The sequence below is a fragment of the Lissotriton helveticus genome, chromosome 10, assembly GCF_964261635.1.
Source record: "Lissotriton helveticus chromosome 10, aLisHel1.1, whole genome shotgun sequence".
NCBI classification, from domain to species: domain Eukaryota; kingdom Metazoa; phylum Chordata; class Amphibia; order Caudata; family Salamandridae; genus Lissotriton; species Lissotriton helveticus.
The window spans coordinates 83,802,520-83,827,177 of record NC_136071.1 but is presented as its reverse complement, the minus strand read 5'-3'; the positions used below and the strand labels follow the sequence as shown (position 1 = coordinate 83,827,177).

Sequence of the window (24,658 nt, the reverse complement as noted above, 5' to 3'; positions counted from 1 at the left end):
ATGATTAAACGTAACTGGGTGGTTGTAATGATCCACAACATTTGTCAGGATCGTTGACATCCAATGTGATCCATGTTGTATCCAAATTCAATCCAGGAGTCTGTGGATCCACTCAACATTATTTGGAAATCTGACCCATCCATATTTTCCCTTCAATCAACTGTGAAGGATGGATACAGTTTGATGGGGTTCCTACATTTAAACAAGCTAGAGCTGTGGTAGATTAATTTTGGTGTAGGATTCTTGTTTTGGATTAGTTTATCTCTTGCACTTAGAAAAAAAAGAAATAACATAATATAGGAACCAACTTAAACCATTTTTTATTCTCAGCTATAGCATTTTTGTGTATCCTTACTTTAAATCATTTTCCCACTCTATTCGAGGTCTTGATTCCTTAATGGTGTTGTTAGTGGTTTATAAATGCATTTGGACATGAAAACAAATGCTTTGCACATGTCTTTCATTTTGACTTGTGACAACACATATCTGCTCCTTTCTCTACGCTGTGAATCTTACTTCCCATGAATTCCTTTTTATTTCTTCATTCCCATGAATTCCCATTTACATCTTCATATAGAGCTTCCTATATGCCCAGAACATTGATTTTTTGAGGTCTAATTGGCTGCAAATTAAATCACAAACAGTGTATTAAAATAATGATTCTGTCTCTGCCTCAGACCCTGACAAATTCTGCCTTTGTTTACACACCCAGGTTAAGTGGCCCCAGGGTGCAGTAGAATGCATGTTGTGGCTACAGGATTTGATCTCTCTCTGTTCTCAACCCATGTTCCCAGGCCTCGAGTTGGCATTTTACAGCGGCGTGTATGGAACCAGCATCGGTGCCACTCAAGCTTTTGGGAGTTCAGCCAAGGCACTGATTGGCCTGTCTGGGATGCTTGTGAGTTTTGGAGAAATAGCCGGTAAGCTGCTTATTTATAGTTCAATAACTACCTCTGTCATCCTTCATGATCTGCAAAGCCAATTTGAATAGTAATTAGTATTAGAACATTGGAATGTTGGTAGCTCCATTAAAGACAATGGAGTGGTTCAGGGCTCATAATGGATGGTGTAAGCCTTCTGCTGCAACATTCCAATGTTTGTCTTTCTAGTTCTCCCTTTTTGATTTAGAACATTCTACCCTCAGTGAGTTGAATGTTTAATAGCCTTATAGCCTTTTTGCCTCAGACGTTACCGTTTGTTAAAGGCCCTCACCCTTGTTATAGGTCCCTGCTTGCGGCTTGGGCCTATAACTCGGTTTCAGCGCCTTTAACAACCAGTATAGCCCTGAGGCAGTGGGCTGCAGGGCAGTAATGTATACAGATCTCTCTTTTATACACAAAAATGTATGAGTGTTCAGTACAAATTGGCACTGTAATCGGTACTATATATATGATCCCCTCTATCGTGCATGCATGCTTGCGCCCCATGCAGTCGTGACAGCATACCTCATAGCTGTTCATGATTAATCTGCCCTGTTAATGCCCACATCCCTTTGGGGTACAGAGTGCCCAACAGCAACTCTCATTGGACTGAAAAAGGGTCCATGCTCCCCCGTTAGTGCTTCGACTAATGCCCCAAAGAAGACTGCAATTTTATAGGGAGACATCGTTTAGTTCGCATGTGATACATCGAATGCCATTACAACGCGGTCGTTACAACGAACGCGTTGTTACATTGCATATGATTACATTGCAAGTCGTTACAACGACTTGCTGTAGTGGGCAGAAGGTGTTGGATTTACAATCCAACACCTTCCTTGCTGTTGCACAAACTGGAGTAGGAATAGTAAATGTTACTATTCTCAAATCCAGCGCTCCCCTTACAGCAAGTCGTTGTAACGACTTGCGATGTAATCGCATGCGATGTAACAAAGCGGTTGTTGTAATGACCTTGTTGTAATGGCATGCGCAGAGAAGAATTATGAGTGATGTAAATACTGAAAGAAACACTGTTTCACATTGTTTCCTGTCCGCCGGGCTCCTAGCCGCCACCCATGGAAAGTATTACAGGGAGGCATCTAAACAGCAATACTATGCCACAGCACAAAACAAAATTGAATATTTTACCCCCTCAAGTTTTTCAAATTCATTTTGGTACATTATAGGCAACCACTGCTCACAGAGAATAATTACCATCATGTGCTTTTTATCCATGTCAATTCCTACTTTCTTAGAAACTCACTCCTGTTTTTTCACATACATTAGTGCGAGTTTTCTACAGTTTAGATGCAGCAAGTTCTCTTGTGCCCAAGCATGCCTGTGGGAGTACACATCCTGTTGTCAACCCCCAACTCATGTAATACATTCATGTCCCGCCTCTTCCCAAAATATCTTTTAAACCCCATAAGCAAGGAAAATGCTGATGTTGAGGTACTTCTGTTTTTTGTAGGAAAATACTTTCTTAGAAATGCCTAATATGTGGGTATTAGAGAGACTGCCTGGTTTAAATTGTCATGGTGTCCTTATTTATGGGCAAGGACAAAATTTAGCATTTATCTGAGGGAGAGTTCTGTCACAAATTGGGTGAATTTCCACTCAGCCAAACTTGTGGTCTCACCATCTCATGTGGAGGTTGGGGAAGTGGCAGGTTTCCAATGACAGAACCTCAGCTAAAACCCTTGACCCAGCAGCCTTGATTTTCCTGCTTCAGCCTCCCATGCAATGAATGACATTCCTTGCCAGAGAAAAGAAACAAAAGCCCACACTTGCAGGAAGGAGGAAGAAACTGAGTATGAAACCTTTGCTCTACTATCCAGACCTGCAGGTTCATGCTATAAACCGCATCTCATTGTATGCTATGTTGACTTCCTTCTGAGAAAAGAATGAAATGCAGGGGGCTTGTCCCACTTTTTATGTCTAAATGATGGGACTTTGAATTGGTGCAGCTTGTGTGCTTGGCTGGACTGGCCAATGACACAAGCTGTGTACTAGTAACAAAAATATATGTTGACTTAGAAGCTAATAGAGACCGAGAAGTCGATGCATTCTACCTATTACCTGTCTGCTCTTTACTCATCAAACCCACTGTGTTTTCCTGCTTTCCCTTACTTTGTACTTTTGTTGGCATTTTCTGCACATTCTTTTTGAAGAAATGCCACACAGAGTGGACTGTGGCTGGAAAGTATTGACTCATCTCCCTGCTTCTCCTGATCTACCTCTGTTATTATCTGTAGGTTGGCGTCTCCAACTTCCTCGCATTATGGAGTGACTGCTAATGCTCATTTTGAGTCTTTCTTCTCTTTCTTCTTCTGTTCTACTGTAGGCGGTGGGATCTTTGGTTTCCTGTGTAAAAACAGCCACTTTCGTCGCATGTCAGTACTGCTGCTGGGGCTGGTGGTGCACCTGATCGCATTCTCTCTGATCTTTTTGAACCTTCCTGGTGATGCGCCAATAGTTGGCAAGGGCGGAACATGGACCAGTCCAGCCTTCAATCCCAGGTACTGTCTTTGTGTACGGAATCAGGCTAAAAACATGTTTTCATCTGAAGCACTGCTCATGTGAACAAAAGCAGAATATCATTATATACTGGACATCGAATGCTGTCTTATTTAAAGCGCTTTGATAACCTAATCGGTTCAAGTTACTGAAATGTGCAACGTAACTGATTCTATGTAAACTGCTGTGATAACATGTAACGGTGATAAATGTAACATGTGCTATGTAAAGCGCTCTGATAACCTAATCGGTTCAAGTTCGCGCTATAGAAAACTCTAAAAATAAAATAAATAAAATAACCTAACCTAAACTAGTGCAGCCCACCCCTAAGGAATCAGGCTATCGACAGAAGGTAATCCTTAACTGTAAGAACTGTCCATCTATACAGAATAAAGCTATCTTGTATAAATGAAGGATGGTGCACCGAAAGAACTGTTCCGTAACAGCAAAGTGGTTTGGAAAAAGTTCCTTTATTATAAACGTTAAAAGGCCTCAGCCAACGCGTTTCTTCCCCGAAGGGACTTCGTCATGGCAAGAATAAACCGTCAATTGTAGCTGGTCGAGAAGGAGGATAAATAGTCACTCCTACAGCAGCAGCATAATCATTCAACAATGTAGATAGGCCATATAAATCTAGAATAGAACGTCAATTGTAGCTGGTCGAGAAGGAGGATAAATAATCACTCCTACAGCAGCAGCATGATCATTCAACAATGTAGATAGGCAATATAAATCTGCAAATGTGCGAAGAAACAGCAAGCGAAGCGGCATATATCAATCCTCTTCACCGCTATAGTAGAGTTCGCCCCATATTAAGGGAATGTACAGTGGCTCTTTGAAGCACGGTACTCCGAATCCAGTACATTCCCTTAATATGGGGCGAACTCTACTATAGCGGTGAAGAGGATTGATATATGCCGCTTCGCTTGCTGTTTTTTCGCACATTTGCAGATTTATATTGCCTATCTACATTGTTGAATGATCATGCTGCTGCTGTAGGAGTGATTATTTATCCTCCTTCTCGACCAGCTACAATTGACGTTCTATTCTAGATTTATATGGCCTATCTACATTGTTGAATGATTATGCTGCTGCTGTAGGAGTGACTATTTATCCTCCTTCTCGACCAGCTACAATTGACGGTTTATTCTAGCCCTGACGAAGTCCCTTCGGGGACGAAACGCGTTGGCTGAGGCCTTTTAACGTTTATAATAAAGGAACTTTTTCCAAACCACTTTGCTGTTACGGACCAGTTCTTTCGGTGCACCATCCCTCATTTATACAATTTGGTATCTGCCTAGGCAGTGGAGCTTCTGTGCGGCTAGCCCCGGATGTGATTTGCACGATCGTCAATATACTTTCTACTACGAAACTCAAGTGCGAACCTTAGTCAGCCGCAGCTTTCTTTTTCTGATATTAGAATAAAGCTATCTGCAGATCCTCACTCTTTATTTTCAGCTCTTTCCATATGTACAGAACAACAACTAGAAATCTTGGGCATAGCTGAAGAGAACACCCTGTCTCAAGTACTTACATTTAATCCCTGTTACTCTGTCTGTGCAAACTCTAACATCATTTAGAATAACCAAAATTCCTCTCAGGTCCTGTCTAATGGTGCAGGCTGTAGCTGAATTGAGAGTTGTTACCCTCTATTTGTGTAAGACTCTACGCTGTACAGAATAAAATAACTTTCTCATAAGACCTTTTCCATAATCTGGCAATTGTCTGGCCTGGAATGTATGTAAGTATGTATGTGGTATTTATATAGGGTGACCCTAGCCAAAAAGAGGAGATTGTACAGGGTTCAAGGTAAATACGCCATCGAGGTGTGATTGGAGGGTTAGATAGTTTTCTAAGAGAAAGTGAGCTGCTACTGCATCATGATGTAGTGTTGGTTAAAGAGGTGAATCTTGAGCTCGTTCCTTAATATGAGGAGGGTTGGGGCAGCCCAGATGGATATGGGAATTTTACTCCAAATGCTGAGTGAATACATGGAGACACCCTGTTTTCTGTATTTAACTTTTTTTGCTCTTCTTTAATTCCAGTCTAATGATGTCCTGACTGTATATGTCCTGAGAGTCACTGACCACTGTAGACGGTGAGCTGATCAGCCAGAGAGGTAAGGTGCAACTCTTCATGACTTTGCAGACGATGCAGCTGGTTTTGAAGATGGTGCACTCTTGCAACAGAGTTTCATCAGGGTGGGGGTGATGTGGTCATATTTCTTCAGGCCCTTGATAAGGCATGTAGGATGCCATTATCGGAGGCCATTGTGGAAACTGGGAAGCAGTTGAGCAGGGCATTGCCACCATCCAGATGTGCGAGTACAAGGGCATGAAAGATTTCTAAAATCGATTTCTGGGAGAAATATTTTCTCTTTCTTTCGTAGAAAGATCTGGTACCAGGCTCCATTAGTTGTCTGGTATGTGTTCCTTGTGGGTTGAGGTTGGTGTCCAGGGTTAACCCTAGAGAATTGCATTGGAGTTCCGATCTGTTTAGATCCATGTCATTTAGCCCCGTTTGAACTTGTTGTTGCATACTGCCCTTGGCAAACTGAAGGAATTCTGTTGAGATGGGGTTCGATTTCGGGTAGGTTATTGGCACCCATGTTGATGAGGAATTGGATGTCTTGAGCAGATGAGACCTTCAAAGGCATTTATGGGAGCTGGAGGTACCCATGTGATCGAACTTGTATCTGTTGGATAGGTTGAAGGATAACCAGAGAGGTACATGTCCTGTGAATCCTATTCAAAAGTTCCAAGTGTGGTTAAAGATGGGGTGGTTGACAACGCTGAAGGCAGCTGAGAGGTCAAGTATTATCAAGAGTCAGGGATCATCAGCATATGTGGTCAAGAGAACATCTGTTATGATGATTTGTAGTGTAGCTATCTCCACACTGCAACATGATCTGAAGTCCGATTGATAGATGTGCCAAAGATGATCGGTGTTGATGGGATCTTGAAGGGGTTATAAAATACTTTTTGAATGGTCTTGCTGTTGCATGGTAAATTTGGGTTGGGTGTTTGTTTGGAAAGATCTCAGGATCTAGTTTGGGTTTTTTCAGGAGTGGGACGGTCTGATTTCTCTTGAGAGCTTCAGAGACAATTCCTTGGGTGAAGGCAGCTTTGACAATGATGAGTAGCAGTGAGAGAGCTTCTTCAGAAAGGGCTTTGATGAAGGGTGAGGCCTAGACATCATCTTCATTAGCCTTTAGGCAGTTGAGGATTTCAGAGCTGCCTTTGAGAGACAGTGGTTTGAAGGATAATCATTGTGGATTGTAGAGAGCATGCGTGGCTCTCAGAAGAGGAGTAGGTTTGTTGTTGATGTACTGTCAGATCTTTTTATTTTTCATTGAAGAAGTAGTTGGTGGTAATGTCCTTTGGTGTTAAGTGTGGGATAGGAGCGTAAGGCAAGGGATTGATGGAGTGTTTTATTGCTTTGAAAAGGGTTCTGCTTCTGTTGACAGCTTCATTGATGGAGTTGCTATAGGACTGTACTTTGGCTGTAGTGAAGAGTTGTCGCTGTGTGTTACTTGTAGGCAACTTAGTAGCATGAGATTGACGAGGGGCTCTGTTTTTACTCCATTTTTTACTCCTGTCTGTGAATGCTTGTTGGCAATTCCTTTGGAGTACTTTAGTGATGAAGGTTTTTCCTTGCACATTCATGTTTTAGTTATGACATAGATTTTCAAATAGTTTCCCAGAAATGCTAAGTTGGTTAGATGGATGTTGATGTCAAACGTGTAGGTGGCTGGGCAAGAGATGAGTTTGAGATTTGGGTGGTCAAGTTTTCAGTTCATGCTAGCTTTATGGGATGAATGAATGGATGAATGAAAAACCATTTATTGAGGGCAAAGCTACCCAAGGGCATCCCATCGCTGATAGCGGGACAAACAATGAGATTACTAAACCAAATTAAAGAAAAAGCCACGTTTTAAGAGTTTTACGGAAGGCCAGATGATTAGGTAGGGGAGTTCCCTAGGAGCATCAGCTCAATCTTATCTCCATTTAGTTTCAGGTATGAGCGTCCATCCAGTAGGCATCCTTCTCCAGGCATGGACGTAAGCCAAGAGAAGAGTTATCAGGGTGGTTTAGGGCCACAACAAGTTGTGTATTGTCAGAGTAAGTGACGATCTGGACCCCAAAAGGAAGCACTCTCTTCGCTAGTGGGCTCATGCACCCATTAGACAGGGTGGGACTCAAAGACGATCCCTACAGAACACATCTGCGGAGAGACATAAGTTTAGACGCAGCATCGCCTTCCAAAACCTGAAATGACCTGTCTTCCAAGAATGATTTCAGCCACATTATACCCCCCCTCCCTGGGCACCCCCAAATTTCTACGTTTTTGGACCAAGATTTGACGGTTAACAGTGTTGAGTGCAGCACTGAGGTCCAAAAGGATGATAGCTGTGGAACCTCCAGAGTCCAAGATCTTCTTAAACTCTTCGACTACTGCTAAGAGGGCGGTTTCTTTACCCTGTTGGGGTCGAAAGCCAGTCTGTGAAGGGTGGAGAAGATTTTAGGACACCAGAAATGTGGAGAGGACGGAGTTAACATGTTTTACCACAATCTTACTGATCCCTGGAAGAAGCGAAATGGAGCGATAATTTCCCAGGAGATTGGGATTGAGACTCAGCTTTTTTAGCAACGCCTTCACCATGGCACTTTTCCATGCGGAGGGGACTACTCCAGTATCACAGGAGAGGCTGTTCCAGCAGCTCAATGCAAAATAGTAGGAGGAGCTGAGTCTCTAGGCGAACCACATTTTACCAAAGCCGAAGTATTTCCTAATGTCTTAAGGTCCATCAAAGGAATTTCCTCCAAGCGGTGCTCACTGGTCTGAGGCATAAAATCCAGCGGCAACTAATTGCAGTAGCCAACCACAGGGGAAACGGAGGTGTAGATCGCTTGAATTTTTTGTAGAAAAATTCTGCCAATTTGTTACAGCGGGAACTGGTGTTGTCGGAGGTAACTGGAGGTAAAAGAAGACTAAGGAGATTTTTAGCGATGCAAAAAATTTTGCAGGGAGAATTAGCTGCAAGAGTAATTCTTTCTTCATAATGTGAAGCTTGTGCAGATTTAATTTCCACTTTATAGATTTTAATGGCCTCCCTGTATTTCAATTTATTGACTACAGAAAAATCCTTTCTCCATATTCTCCCACTTTTCTTACAGATCTGTTTGAGCTCACGGAGCTTAGGGGCTTACCATGCCGTTCTATTGGTCCCAACTAAATGATAAATCCACTTCTTAGGGAGGACCCGATCTAGTGAAGACTCAATCCACTTATTAAAATTATCATTAGCACTGATAGGATTAGGATCATGGGTCTGCTTGGTATTTTCCAGAGACGTGATCCACTGTTCTAACGGGAGTTTGGGCCATAGGCGTGTCAAGCTTCTGACCGACTTGACAGACAGTTTGGGACACGTAGGAGTCCAGGAAAAAGGAATCAAAAAATGGTCGGACCAGGGCACTGGAATAGGGTTCCTTCCTGATAGTTCATCAATACTGGAGAAAATGGGGTCAAGTAGGTGGCCTTTCGCATGGGTGGGACCGATACTTTTTGTTTGAGTTGATAGGCTGCCAAGTCATTAGCCAACTCTACGGCTGGCAAATGAGAGGGATGATCAAAATGAAGATTAAGATCCCCTAGCTGCGTGAAGATGGAGGGGGTGCTGGCTAAATTGGCTACCATATCAGGGAGAAGTTTACAAAATTGTCCAAGTGCACCCGGGGGAAGATAGATTAAAATACCTGAAAAGGTAAGAGTGGGTGAGAATCCTATCGCAAATGAGAGGTTGTATTGTATTGAATTGCATTTATATAGCGCTTACTACCCCTGACGAGGCGTCAAAGTGCTTTTTCGGCGGGTAGCACGCTACTCCGGGACCCACAGAGGATTAGTGTTGAATTAGTATAGTGAAACATGCAAGTACATTTTAAGTGGTGGATAGGTTAGTCAGTTATTTGGATTTGGAATGATAGCAGAAGGATAGAGTAGGACAAAGGTTTGTATTTATTTATCTATCGCTTGTTGACGCATGCTATTCAGGGAGCCTATAAAGGATTAGGGGTGAATTAATATGGTGAAATATGAGGTAATTTTAGTGGTGGATATTAGTCTGTTACTTGGAGTGAGAAGGATAGCAGATAGATAAAAGGGGAAGAAAGATTTGCATTCATATAGCACTTGTTACCCCTGATGGGTGTTGAAGCGCTTTTTTGGCGAGTAGCACGCCACTCCGGAACCCATAAAGTGTAGTGTTTTATCTAGGAACCTGAATCGATATTCCTATTTTATGCCTTTGTCCGGTTATAATCAATACTATCCATACAACGGCATAATAATCATATCCATAATTCAGTCGTAGCACATGCTGTCACATTAAGCAAGGCTACTTCTCCGGCCCCCTAGTAAACACACTGAGTTCTCTAAACAAAACCAAGCCTCCAGCAACCTGGGAAATCCCCCTTGCTTTTGTTTTGATTTCGTCCTAGAACTCCTGTAAAGCACTGTAAGAACGGCCAGTTCTTAGTGACATCTTTATTGACGTCTTATGTCCAACCTTACGTCAAACCCAGGCACCTTTCAGGTATAAATATACCAACGTTGCCTTAAGCAAACACACGGTGGTGATTCTGGAGCAGAGCAGCTATCTACTAGCCCGAGAGCCCAGCTGATGCGAGAGCCCACGGACGCTGCCCCTCCCCTTTGACGCACTGAGAGAGATGCTGTCTTTTCTCCTGCCAAGAAATCCAGCTCCGGTGTTTCCAGATACCTTCGCGGGTTACTGGGATATTGAGTCCTGAGAAAGAGATACAAGACCTCCTGCTTTCTATTACCCAGGTACGGAACTGACTAAACCCTTACAGAGAATTCTTGAGTCAGATTCTTGGCAAAACAAACTTAACTTAAACTGCTACTTACTTACTCCTTCCCACGTATTAGGCTTAGGTCAGGTACACCGGGGTAGGCGTATTTAGAAGCACCAGTTGAGTACGATTAGTCAGTGTATATATGTATGTATATATTTTATCTATTTTAAAGTATCATATGGCTAAGAAACCATATCAATGCTTTTACAGTATTATTTTATAATCCTCCTTTTACTGTACGCACTTTACTTTACCATGAGTATTACAATCGTGGCAATTCATTTCTCTTGTATGAGGAAGAAGACTGCTCAATAAATAACACCTTTTATTGAAAACGCCCGTCTCTCTTTTCTCTGCATTCTGGTGAAACTAAGTACGCACATTTGACTGAGTGAAATAGCTGTCTATTGTTTTCACACGACTCTAGAGATACACTCTTATTCAGGGAGAGCAAAGTTGTCATGTTTTATGGTTGTCAGAAGCTAATCCCTTCTTTTCTATCCAGGGAGGTTAAACTCCTCCTCGTTTATTCGAGAAAGTTTCTAGTGACCTCTGAGCTAGCTGGCAAACCTTAAGTCTAATATAGTCAGTAGAGACCTAGTCGACTTCAGTCCTACGTCTACGCTGCTGTTTATATTATTCCAATGCGCAGAGCCTATTGGGAATATAGGAACTACTCTACAAGGCGCCCAACGTTTGGTAAGGCGATAAATCTAACGCAAGACGTTAGAGTAACTCAGTCGTGCTTTTTCACACAGACCCCTTTTCCCGTAAATACTCCAAAAGACGTCTGGAGTGGGTAAAAGGTTAAAAATCAGCCGGAACTTAGTAGGAAGAGATTTCTATGTATAGTTTTTGGTTTAAAAGAGAAGATACACTCTTTTCAGTTTGGAAAGCAGATGTAGATCCCACTTTCACATCACTTAAGTAAGTGTTGCAGTAGCACCATAGGTCCTGACGAAAGCCCTTGAGGCTGAAACATGTTGACCGAATAACAACATTGGTGGGTAGCAATTCCTTACATGCTATCAGCATACTGTTTTTAACCATACCACTTTGATGGTCAGCCCTAATAAAGTATTTCATGACATCATCGTAGGTATTTTTAGAATCACTTGGATTATTTTCCTTTTCTTCTTCTTTTTCTTTGAGCACTGCAACCTCAACCCCTCCCGCTCATATACTGTCATCTGTTGGTGAAATGTTCTGGGTCCATCACTAGGCAGTCCAATGGATTGTTTCCAAGGCAGACCCTAGAGGACACCATTTACCAACATATACCCAGATGACGAGATTCCACTTATGAGTGGGCTGATGGGTATCTTTTTCCTCTCCTTGTGCATCTTCTCTTGTTTTTGTTTTCTTGGTTGTTTCCAGATTAACTGTGTATTCTGGGCATGTAAAGAGGACACTATTAGGTCCCAATAGAGAGATTTGCTATTTTCTTTTCTCTCCCTCTGTATTTCTGAGACCTTCTGTACCTTCCGTGTGTTTTAGTGTCTAGTTGGGGGACTAGGTACCAGTAGGTCTATAATAATTTTTTCCCCTCGGACCCCCCCTTAACCGTTTATCTCTCTAGTTTTTGGTTTAGTCAACGTTAAAGGATACAGTGTTCTAAAAATATTGTGCACCTAATCTTTGTTTCCTTGAAACTTGATCTGCAACAAAAACCTTTCTGTCAGTAAAAATGTCAGAAACTGAAGAAGAGAGTGAGACAGCTAGAATAGCAGCCCAACTCCTAGAGGATGACACAAGTCTCCTACAGAATGACCCAAATGCAATACTCATTCCGGTCAACATAAGAAAAATTATAACTCTTAAACTTATAGAAAATGGACTAACATCGAGAGGTGGTACAGTCATATTCGTAATTGAGGCACATGAATATCGGCAGACAGAGGTATTCTATTCATGGATAAACTTTCCAGCAGCAAACGCTGTCACACACAAATTCCACTATTACAAAATAGAAGAACCTCCGGATGAATACACTCCTTTCGAGTAGGTGGAAATCCCATTAAAATACCAAGAGCACCTGCTCTGGTTTAAAGGCGCCCTAAAACATAATAATCACATCACCAGGCTCGGTCCACTAGGTAGACCAGGAGCAACGTGGCCGGTTCTAGCCAGCTACACACCACATCCCGACATCGAAAAAATGTCAGTACCAGAACTTTTAGCACAGCTAAAACAACTGATTAAAATACATAGACAATTAGTCCAATATGTAATGCGGACTTCAACAGTCCAACCAGCTATTAACATTCCACAGCTGACCCCTCATCAGGGGAACACAAACAAAATTACACCACAGAACATACAATCATGTCTGGGTAAAGTACCCGCAAAACGGGAACAAATTCCATTCTGGTTAGCACAAAAAATCACTCAAATAGAGGCAGTATTTCCGGATACTACCCCTACTGAGAAACACAGAATTCTTACTATCTGTCTTCCAATGGGGATCGCACCACATGTAGAGGACTGTGACACTTGGGCCACAGTTTTTGCTTCCATTTACACAAAAACACATGGTGTTCCGTCCATGGCGGTAATACCAGATGTGCTAAGACAGATTCAAAACAAATACGGTGCAGAACCTGCTTTAACTCTGGGTATGAAATTACTGAAAGACTTCAAGCTGGTCTCGGCTATATTATTAGCCAACATAAAAGGAGAAGCGGCATCTGTGGCGATCCGCCAGAAATTGAAAGAGACAGATATAACAGAACAACCATTTGAACTTGCCAATATCATAGAAAAATCCTATGAAGAACTAGGAAGAGATAGTTTGGGTGGGAAACCAGTAAAACCCCAACTAACTGAAAATCCTGAAAAATATTCATTAAAAATAATCTAAACACTCCAAAAAAGAGCTGGGATGGAAATAAACAATCCACTCCCAAAGAAAAAAGATTCCAGTCCAGAGGAAGGTCTCCTCGGCGGAGAGAAAGATCTCCGGACCAAGGACACAAGTCTCCCCAGAGGGAGCCCTCTGAGAAAAGATACAACCTTAGAAATAGGGATAATCTAAAGAAACCTGATAGATATCAAGATATTGATACACGTCCCTCTCGATCTTTTCAGACTTCCTCGCAGAAATCGGAAAGAAGAGGACGATCAGAACAAAGGGAAGAGCACGTCAAGTCCAAAGCCAAAGAACCTGCTCATCAAAGTAAAAAATTACAATTTCCAAGAAAGAAGGTAGCCAGCATTAAAATAGTCAAACATGCCGAGGATACTGAGGACACAGCTGAAAAACGGAGAGTGGGCCCAGACAGTGCTAGACAGCGCAGCAGAAGTGACCATAGCTCACAAAATCCTGATGAATCATCTGGAGACAGTGGACACGAATGAATACATTCAAGTGGACACTGCAGACAGCAGAGTTAGCAAACCTCATAAAATATACGAGATAACACTACGTATAGAGGGAGATAAGACTAGGAAAGTAAGGGGTCTATTTTGGGATAACCTTTCCAAAGGCTATGACATCCTTTTAGCTGAAAAGGACTGGCCACCAAAGTTTGTCAGGGAATGCCCTCATGGCGAAGAAATGATTATGCCTGCCTTCTCAAATCACATTCCAATTCATAAAAAATATACACTTGCAAGAAAGTGGGCAGTAGCCCAAGCTTCTGCATTATATAAAAATCATGTAGGATGGGATGAGGACTCTCCTCCTCACAAAATCCAATTAAAATGTCAACCAACTGCACAAAGGCAGTACCCAATTAAGCAAGAAGCTAAAAAACAGGTCAGGGAGATCTTAGATCAACTTGAATACCAGGGGGTGATTGAAACATGCACCTCACAAATGAGCAATCCTTTGTTTCCTGTCTCCAAGCCAGACGAATCATATCGTCTAGTTTTGGACTACAGACACCTTAACTCATGTTGCAAGACATTTGCAGTACAAAACTCACACAGTGCAGCACTAATGAATACCATTGTGCGCAAAAAATACAAAACAACATTAGACATCTCTAATGGATTCTTTTGTCAAAACATTGCACCTGAAAGCAGGTATTTGACCGCTTTCTCAATAATGGGCTCGCAGAAAAATTTCTGTCGACTCCCACAGGGGTTCAAGAACAGCCCAGGATTATTCTCAGCAAGGGTAACAGAGTTACTACAAATGTATGATGATGAGGCATTATCTTATGTCGATGACTTCTATCTGACCGATGATGACTTGGATACTCACTTGAAAAGAGTGAACACCATAATACTTGGGTTCGCAGCAGAGGGTTACAAATTCAACTTTAAAAAGTCACGAATTGCCCATCTGACTGTCCTATTTTTGGGATATGAATTATCAAGTGAAGGCAAAAGCCTAGCAGACAACTTCTTAGAGAAGTGTGCTGTACTCCAAGCACCAAAAACACTGAGGAACTTACAATCAATACTAGGTTTCCTGAACTTCGGAAGAACTTACATTCTAAATTATGCAGAGAGGGTTAAACCTCTCTATGAATTAATAAAACCTGATTTTAAACCAATCAATTGGACTCAAAAACACACAGAAATTTTGAGATCATTGCAAACAGACATGTTAGCAAAAACAAAATTACAAACTCGCGATAATACACGCAACCTTGTAATCCGAGTCATCCCAGGAAGATGCGGATTCACGTACCTGACCTCTAATGAGGGAGAAAAGGTACCAATAGCATACAAATCACACTTGTACTCACAAGCTGAAAAAACATTCAGTATTACAGAAAACATTGTAAATGCGGTTCAAACAGCTGTAGCAAAAGAAAGAGCCCAAGCCGAAGGCAAAAGGATAACTGTTTTAACAGCAGAATCAGCCTTTGAGTCATTAACAAGCCCACGCAATTTAACTACCGTGGCATTAGATCCAAAATGGATACAACGGGAAAATTCTCTTGCTGCAGAAGACGTAAAATACTACTTTGACCCGGAAATGAAAAAACTAGAAAATCTAGAATATTAAGAAGAATATCCTCTGCCAATCGACATTCTACCTCTCAAACAATAGAAATGTGTAATCTACATGGATAGATTTGCACAACACTACGATGTAGAGAAAAAATCCTACAACGCAGCGTGCGCGATTGTTAAAGGTCGCTGGCGCTTGGGTAAATTCAGACCGTTAATTACCAAAACTGAATCACTCAGAAACTGTTCAACTCAGCGAGCTGAAATAAGATCTTTAAAGATGGCGCTTGAAAATGCCGATCGCGAATTCCCCACACTAATAGTGTGCGATTCGCATTACTGCGTCAAATCTTACAACAATGACTTGCAGAACTGGGTTCAAAACGATTACAAAGATGACACAGGTGCCACAATAAAGCATAAAAAGCTTTGGGAACAGGTAGTTCTTTTGCAGAAATAACTACAAAAGACTCACGTGATACATACACTGAGTCATCAGCGTGATGGCGTTCACGCTGCAGGGAATTCATTGGCTGAGACAGCCACAGCGGAAGCAACTAAACCGGCTTCCGTAGCCACAAAAAAGCGTTCAGAAAAATACATAGACGGGGAAACCATGCTGGCGTTAAAAACGTCTTTACAAAGCAACTGTGCTGCACTACCCCTGAACTATCCACTCAATTATACATACGTAATAGATGCAAACTCCGTTCCTTTTGCTCGAATCCCTGGAGTGGGGGATAGAGTGATTCCAAACACGAACAGGAGAATCTTGTTTATAGCAGACGCACACATGGGTGAGGGTCTAAGACACCAGAAGATCAAGGAATCCCTAATAGAATTGCAATCAAAATACTGGTGGCCGGGAATGAGTCTGCAACATCACAAATTTGCAATAAGCTGTCCAGACTGCAACAGAGATCGCAGTAGTGAACCGGCCGGAGTATTGCCATGGCTCTTCTAATAGATAACGCAAAAGGCTATCTACACACAAAACCCAGCAGGAAAAATGCGTCACATTAACATTTAAAGACTAGATTCACTTAAAATGTAGAACACCAGCGCTCGGCTGACGCCAGAACTGTTATAAAAGATTTGCGAGTCTATATCGGCACATACGCAATTGGCATGCTACATTCTGACCAGGGTCCTGCTTTTAGCTCTCGAGCTTATAAGGAGGCCATGACCAGCATGGGCATTGCATTGCGGTACTCTTGTCCCTTCCATCCTGAGGGAAACGGGATTGTGGAAAGAAAAAAACGAGACATAAAGCAATCTATAACGGCGAGGGTATTAGGTACGGGTACTGGGCGGGGTCCAACATTTAACAAGTTTCCAACGTAGTCTTAACAATCTGCCAAGAAATTCTCTAAAAGGTTTCAGTCCGTATGAACTATTGTTCGGGACTAGAATGCACATTCAGGACCTCGATAGTCAGACTTCAGTGGTAGAAGAAAAATGCTTTGATATCAAAGATCGTTTGGCTATTTTACAGGACTTAAATGAAACAAGAAAAGACCTGAGCAACGTAAAGCTAAAATAGCAGCCAACAGCCACTGAAGAGAAACCACCTGTCCCAGCAAGGCCTGCCTGGATTCCAAAGATTGGGGATCTGGTCAGAGAGAAGATCGCGGTGAAGAAGGAATTTGGGCCTTCTTACAGAAAAGCAGTACCTGTCTTAGCTGTCAACGGAACAAGATCAGTTGTACTACCGCCCCTTGCTGGTAAAAAGGAGAACCGAGTTGTATCCATCGACCTGGTAAAACCACAATCATGTGGCCGATAATAAGTAGTAGGCCCAGTGGACTCCCAAGAAATAGCAGAACACCAAAGTTTGCTACAATACAAGAGGTTCAAACTGGGAGACTAATCACATTTGATAAACCTGCATTGATTAAAAAAGGACTATGCAATAATGCCGTTGAACTTGAGCCTCTTGAAACCCAAATCGCAACAGTTCATCAAGAAACGCCTGTCTACAACGATGTAGCCACAGACTATGCTAATGAAACAAAGAAAATTGCAAAAGCAAATAAAAATCCGGAAGCGATTCCAACAATTGATAGAACTGCATCTGGCTACTTCATCAATTTCGATGACTTTTCTGAGGATCCAAGCGAGCCTGAAGAACAGCCAACAACTAAATCTTTTAAAAACAAAGTAACAGAACTCTTTCATCAACTCAAAGAAACCTATCTGATTTCTCCATGGATTGAATTTTGGATTGTGTTAGGTGTACTTTTCCTCCTGCTTTGGCTCATCATGGTTCTTTGTTTGGGAAAATTCATTGAGGGAAAATATAGTACAATGGACACAGCAAGTCAGAACATCAACTTGGTCCTAAAGACACACAAGTCATCTCACATCGAGAAAAGAGAACTATCATCCGTGAATGTCACAGCCAATCCAATACCCGGCGGGGTAGCTTGGGACAAAACAGATTATGACATTTATGGCCCGGTCGAGCTCTTGAAGTATCCACACCAGTTTAAGATTTCATTGAGTGACTTTGTAAAACCGAGCACATTCTCTGATGATTGGGACTTTGAAAGTATTAATGATATGATGTCAGATTTAGTAATGTCAGCAAAATTTACAGAACATGATTACTTGCAGGGTTCATCTAATTAGGAAGAATTGTACTGCTACAGCCACTTTGCACATCACTATTTGCATAAATCTGCTCAACCTAGAAATGTTTTAAATTATAATCAATGGGAACATTGTGCAACTCCACCAAAAGGCAGTTCTAAAACATTTTATGAGAAATTCCCATACTTCTCAGGGTTTAATACAAGTGAAGCAGAAGCCTTTTATTTCAAAATGTTAAATAAGACAGGAATGAAAACAATGCTGACAAACACTAAATTAATCTATTCAGAAGCATTTTATGAACAAATGACTACATTTGGTTTTGATTTTTGGAAAAACAATATTGAAACAAAAACCATCTGGGGTACCAAAGATTGGCAGGTCCAAGGTATAGAATCATTATTTGGAGCCTGCATGATCCCAGAACAAATTATATTCTTGAATGATACCATTCAACAGACAACCTGTCTTGGCCTAGCCAAAATTAAAGACTTGAACAAACCGTCTATTCCAAAGCCAACACCTGACAGTAATAACACTACAGATGTTGAGATAGACGTATCCCATATTTTTAACCAAAACAGAACACATCCTGATTGGAAAAAATGGTTGATCTGGCCCACAGACACAAATAACTGTCAAGATAGATTCCTGAACAAAATACAGGGGTTCAAATTGACCAGGCCAGACCCTAGATACTCCCAGAGACAACATCCAGGGATAGTTACAACATACAGTGTAGGAAAACTCTGCCTCGAATGGCTACACACATCCACACTGGCAGAAATTAAGCAACACTTGACTTTAATTAAAGACGGTGCTGACTTGCGTGATTTCATAATGGGACCACGCAAACAGCGTCAAAAACGTTTCATAGCGGCCGGTATATATGCAGCTTACAACGAAGGTTGGAAAGAAACGCAAATTGAAACAGCAGAAAAAATACGGGAAATTGACCGTATTAATTTGGAAAAATTACCTCTCTGTTGTAGACAATGGGTTAATGACTCTGTCTTCCAGAATATATTCACTGGGCAGTATTGTATCATCTGCTATAGATATAATAGAGCAGGACTTGCTTATGTTACAACACGGTCAGTCCTAATTACGTTCTATTGTACAGCTTGGCTGGACGTTACAAAATCTGCGTTCAGGCTACGTGCCTTGGCGTTTAATCAACACAACGTCATTATTCTCTATCTTTAACCTTACTGATACACAAATCAGCTTGGCACAGAAAGGAGCAGAATATACAATTCTGAGCATTGAAAAACTTGAGAGATTACCATTGACAATGTCAGAAGGACCTGTCATTGAATGGATAATACACGGAATAATAACTATTCCGATAACAACTTTCCAATTTAAATTCTATCAAGAGTATATACCAGCAGGCCAGTATGAAAGGTTGGGTAAAGGGTACATTAAGTCATCATGGAAATTACCTTACACACACACATGTTATAGAGAAAATGAACAGAATGTATTTCTTAGTGGTAATAATTGTAAAAGGTCACTAAGTGGTATACTTCTGTGTCAAGGTATTAACCTGCATGGGGCCTGTGAGGGGACTTCAAATAACCTTTCATGTCACCAGCATGGCACACCTGCAACTCGAATAGAGCCATTCTTTAGACGGCTTTCTAACGGGAGCTATATTCTAATAGTGGACCACAGATGTTGTGGCATGGTGCCAGGAAAAGCTTATCTCGTGAGCGTTAGTTCCATGGTCACTTGCTGTATGCAAGTATTGTTTCCAAACAGCACTCCAGACAGGGAGGCAAAAAATTTGGCCATTTTTGAATATCTCTTCTATTCGAATTGATACTTTAAGCAGAATGAAGTCTGTTCTTTTACAGACGACTGTGCCCTTGACGTCATCAAAAGAAACGTATAATCTGCAAGTCGCAAGGACAACGGCAGAGATACATAGCCTTTTATCAACAAATTGCCCCCTACATTTCGCAGAAATGTTAAGCCAAATCCTAAATATGTCTGATACGAGCGGTATCCCACATGTATTTAAGAAAAAAAATTCGGGACTGTTAACACCCTTCACAACAGTTCTGGGCATTTTTCCTAAGTTTGTCCATTCTGTCTATGGAGGCCTACCACTCCTGTTGGGACTCGTAGCAGGCATTTTATTTTTGATACATCTGCTTCGTTATGGCAAGCCAAAACGCAGACAAAACTCCAGCCATGATGGAAGAAATGATCCTAGCTATACGCTATCGGGACCGCATAACTAAAGTCCTTGGATTAGCCCGGCTAAGAGATCTGAATATGACTTGGTTTCTTTCATTCAGACCAATCTGGCAGAATTGTATCTTACCTGTGCTTTGATGTATGCTATGCGGAGAAGAATGCGTGTTGGACGTCTGTCTTACACTACAATCAGCAGTACCATTGGATACAGATACTTTGCTAAGTCCTGTAAAGGCTCATGCATCGTGTTGTCCCCAGCGGTTACCAATCCTGATGACGGCATTCGTTGAGACTTCACCACTGCGATTAAAGGGTAGTGAAGTACGAGATGAGAGCAACATCACCCAGGTACGACCTTCTGTGAGCATTGCTGATCCTGACATCGATGATAGCAATCATTCTCACGACTGCACAGTTGCGGCATTTTCCAACTTGGTCGAACTTTCACCTGAAGCGGTAAACCACTTTTTTGAAAGTCTGTCTGAAATGATGTTTTCCCCCGAACAAAAAGAATAACTTTTAAGCAAACCAGTACACAGCGTTCCCTGAACTCTGAATTCGGCCTTCGGCTTTGATAAACAAAAGCTACTGAACATATTTGGAACTATATTTTTTCTCTCTCCCCTGAAAGCGAATTTTTTTTTTTCCCCGATTCCAAAATATTTACCTTTTTTCTGGCACATGTACTCTGCTTGAAGTAGAACTATTCTTAGAGAACAGAGCTTCTATTTTAGGAACTCTTATAGACAATATATCACGTCAGCCTCTAGCACATTTACAGCAACTGTATTTATATGTGATGGAATGGTCTCGACCCTTTTTTCTGTATAAAGAGCCATTTCATGTGTAAATTTCGCAAATCATTCATGCTGATATATATATGCATCCTTTTTAATGAATGATTACACTGCTTGAAAAGTGTACAGTACCTATAATCATTTTCATGTATTTCACATACACCATTTCAAATGCAAAACTGTATTTTGGGGTGGGTTGGTATACACATGCACCTTTTATGTTTACTATTGCTTAAGTTTTAGTAATGATGGACATTAATTCGTGGAGTGGGTGTAGTGTTTTATCTAGGAACCTGAATCGATATTCCTATTTTATGCCCTTGTCCGGTTATAATCAATACTATCCATACAACGGCATAATAATCATATCCATAATTCAGTCGTAGCACATGCTGTCACATTAAGCAAGGCTACTTCTCCGGCCCCCTAGTAAGCACACCGAGTTCTCTAAACAAAACCAAGCCTCCAGCAACCTGGGAAATCCCCCTTGCTTTTGTTTTGATTTCGTCCTAGAACTCCTGTAAAGCACTGTAAGAACGGCCAGTTCTTAGTGACATCTTTATTGACGTCTTATGTCCAACCTTACGTCAAACCCAGGCACCTTTCAGGTATAAATATACCAACGTTGCCTTAAGCAAACACACGGTGGTGATTCTGGACCAGAGCAGCTATCTACTTGCCCGAGAGCCCAGCTGATGCGAGAGCCCACGGACGCTGCCCCTCCCCTTTGACGCACTGAGAGAGACGCTGTCTTTTCTCCTGCCGAGAAATCCAGCTCCGGTGTTTCCAGATACCTTCGCGGGTTACTGGGATATTGAGTCCTGAGAAAGAGATACAAGACCTCCTGCTTTCTATTACCCAGGTACGGAACTGACTAAACCCTTACAGAGAATTCTTGAGTCAGATTCTTGGCAAAACAAACTTAACTTAAACTGCTACTTACTTACTCCTTCCCACGTATTAGGCTTAGGTCAGGTACACCGGGGTAGGCGTATTTAGAAGCACCAGTTGAGTACGATTAGTCAGTGTATATATGTATGTATATATTTTATCTGTTTTAAAGTATCATATGGCTAAGAAACCATATCAATGCTTTTACAGTATTATTTTATAATCCTCCTTTTACTGTACGCACTTTACTTTACCATGAGTATTACAATCGTGGCAATTCATTTCTCTTGTATGAGGAAGAAGACTGCTCAATAAATAACACCTTTTATTGAAAACGCCCGTCTCTCTTTTCTCTGCATTCTGGTGAAACTAAGTACGCACATTTGACTGAGTGAAATAGCTGTCTATTGTTTTCACACGACTCTAGAGATACACTCTTATTCAGGGAGAGCAAAGTTGTCATGTTTTATGGTTGTCAGAAGCTAATCCCTTCTTGTCTATCCAGGGAGGTTAAACTCCTCCTCGTTTATTCGAGAACGTTTCTAGTGACCTCTGAGCTAGCTGGCAAACCTTAAGTCTAATATAGTCAGTAGAGACCTAGATAACCTCAGTCCTACGTCTACACTGCTGAATATATTATTCCAATGCGCAGAGCCTATTGGGAATATAGGAACTACACTACAAAAGGATTAGTGTTGAAAATTAGTATAGTATAAATATGAAGTAATTTGAGTAGTAGATATGTTATTCAGTTATTTGGGCAGTATATTAGTATAGTTGAATATGGAATATGGAATTTGAGAAGTGAACATGTTAGTATGTTAATTTTGATAGAAAAAGGATAGTGGAGGGATAAATGAGTGAAGGATTTTTGTTTTTTAAGTCAACGGATGGAAGGATCATTATATATTTGTTAGTGATAAAAGGTGGACTGTTAGGTGTAATTACAGCAGGGAGAGTGTGCCTGAGTGGGATGTAGTTATTTATGGTGTTGATTGGCGTTGTGTTAGTAATGAGTGTATTGGTTAGTGGTATAGGATAGAGTTGTGTACTGTTTGTGGGTGATGGTGGATATGTGTGGTAGTTGGGATAGTAGGGTGTGTAGATGTGGTTTGGTTGGGTTGGTGGTGCATGCTGGTACATTAATCTGTGCATAGTGTTGTGCGTGGTTTATATTTGGTGTGAGTGTGTTGCTCTGTTTGTGGTTGTGGATGGTGTGGGCTGGGTATTGTTAAATGAGAAAAAGGGCAGCATTACTGGCCCTAGTCCCGACCAGTCTCGAACAGGCCCAAACAGGCAACTACCCTTGTCCTCTCCACCCTTAACAGGCCCAAACAGGCAACTACCCTTGTCCTCTCCACCCTTAGCCTCGACGTCCGGGCTGAGACGCCCTAAGCCTGGCCTTTTTTGTAGCCCTAGTAATCAGGTGACCCCTTCAGCCAATGGGAACCCTAGCTCTAACACTATCCAATCACAATACTAGCCCTAACATCTAGAACCAATAGGAGACCAGGACCTTGCAGCCAATCTTAACCCTAGTCCAAGCACCCAATCAGTTTAAAAACCCTGATCTCTACGTCCAATAAAGGCCTTAGCCCTACCACTAGTCCCAACCCAAGTCCAAGCAGCCAATGGTACAGGTAGCCCTAGTCCCTACTTCCAATAGAAAGCCTAACCCTACTCTTAGTCCCACAACTGGTCCAACAACCAATCACACCAGAAGCTCTAAATAGCTACTTCCAATTAAAGGTCTAACCCTAGCCCTAGTCCCACCCTACTCCCAACAACCAATGACATAGGAAGCCCTAGTCCCTACTTCCAATAGAAATCCTAACCCCAGCCCTAGTCCCAACCCTGCAATGAATGAATCACAGACCGAGAAACCAATCAGAACCCTCAAATACCCAACCAATGAGGACATTAACCCTAACCCAATAGAAACACCAGATACAACCACTAATCAGTGTACACATGTGTCAACCACTAGCACACCATATAAGGTCCCAGCAACCTCAGACAAGGTTTGCTGGCCAGGGAGTTGGAAGCTGCTTCTGTTCAGAATCTCCTAGGAGACAGACAGGCTCAATCCACACTTTGGACTTCAGCAGGTAAGGGCCTCACTAACTTGAAATCTAACAATACTGTTTGAATAAAGCTTTACTCCCCCTGCTGGCCAAAAAACGAAGTGCCCAGGCCCCAGTAGATACAGTTTAAACAGCTCACAGAAGCACCCTCTGATGTACCCAGTCTGGTAGAGGACCTGCAGAAATGCGGCATCTAAGCTGCCTTTTATATATAATAGCAATGCCGCCGCCTTTAGCTGATTCTCGGTCTTATCTCTTAATAAGGTAGCCTGGAGGAAGAGCTTGAACAAAGTCGGGGTCAGATCCATTATTTAGCCATGTTTCAGTCAAAAACAGGGTTTCCGGGAGTTCTTCCTCTAACAAGATAAAAACTTCTACTGAATGTTTTGAATGGGATGCTTTCTCTGAACTATTGATACTGAGAAGACGAGGTCCAGGGTGTGGGTTTTGCAGTGTATTGATAGTGCCACATGCTATATCATTTTTAATATGGTAGTGAATTCAAAGAGGTAATTTCCTGTTGTTTCATACTTAAAGTCTATGGGAAGTTGGAATCACTGAAAACGATGTGGGCGTGGTGTACAGCTGAGGTGGTGAGAGGTCTGAGAATGTCTATAAAGACATTGTACTGTTCAGGAGGCCTGTGGGTCTGGTCAAATTTGATTGACAAAGCTGTGAGAGTGGGAACTGGCATTTGGTGCTGGACCAGGAGGATTTAAGGATCACAACAAGGCCCCCTTCCTTCTTATGAGCACTGGCTGCATGCTGGATGCTGTAACCTGTGGGTAGAAGGAAGTCTTGAATGCGGGGGTTGGACATGTTTCTGTGATGAAGAGTACATCAGGTTGTAATAACTGGTCTGCAACGCC

General features: G+C 41.8%; 1 protein-coding gene across 1 annotated transcript in view; it reads left to right on the top strand.

The window, feature by feature from the left end:
* Window positions 1–24,658, top strand: part of LOC144785054 (UNC93-like protein MFSD11) — a 180,508-nt gene that overhangs the window by 140,565 nt on the left and 15,285 nt on the right. Inside the window, exons 11-12 of the mRNA XM_078664169.1 lie at window positions 795–920; window positions 3,262–3,436. Of these exons, the coding sequence (XP_078520295.1) occupies window positions 795–920; window positions 3,262–3,436 (301 nt within the window). The remainder of the gene's footprint in view (window positions 1–794; window positions 921–3,261; window positions 3,437–24,658) is intronic.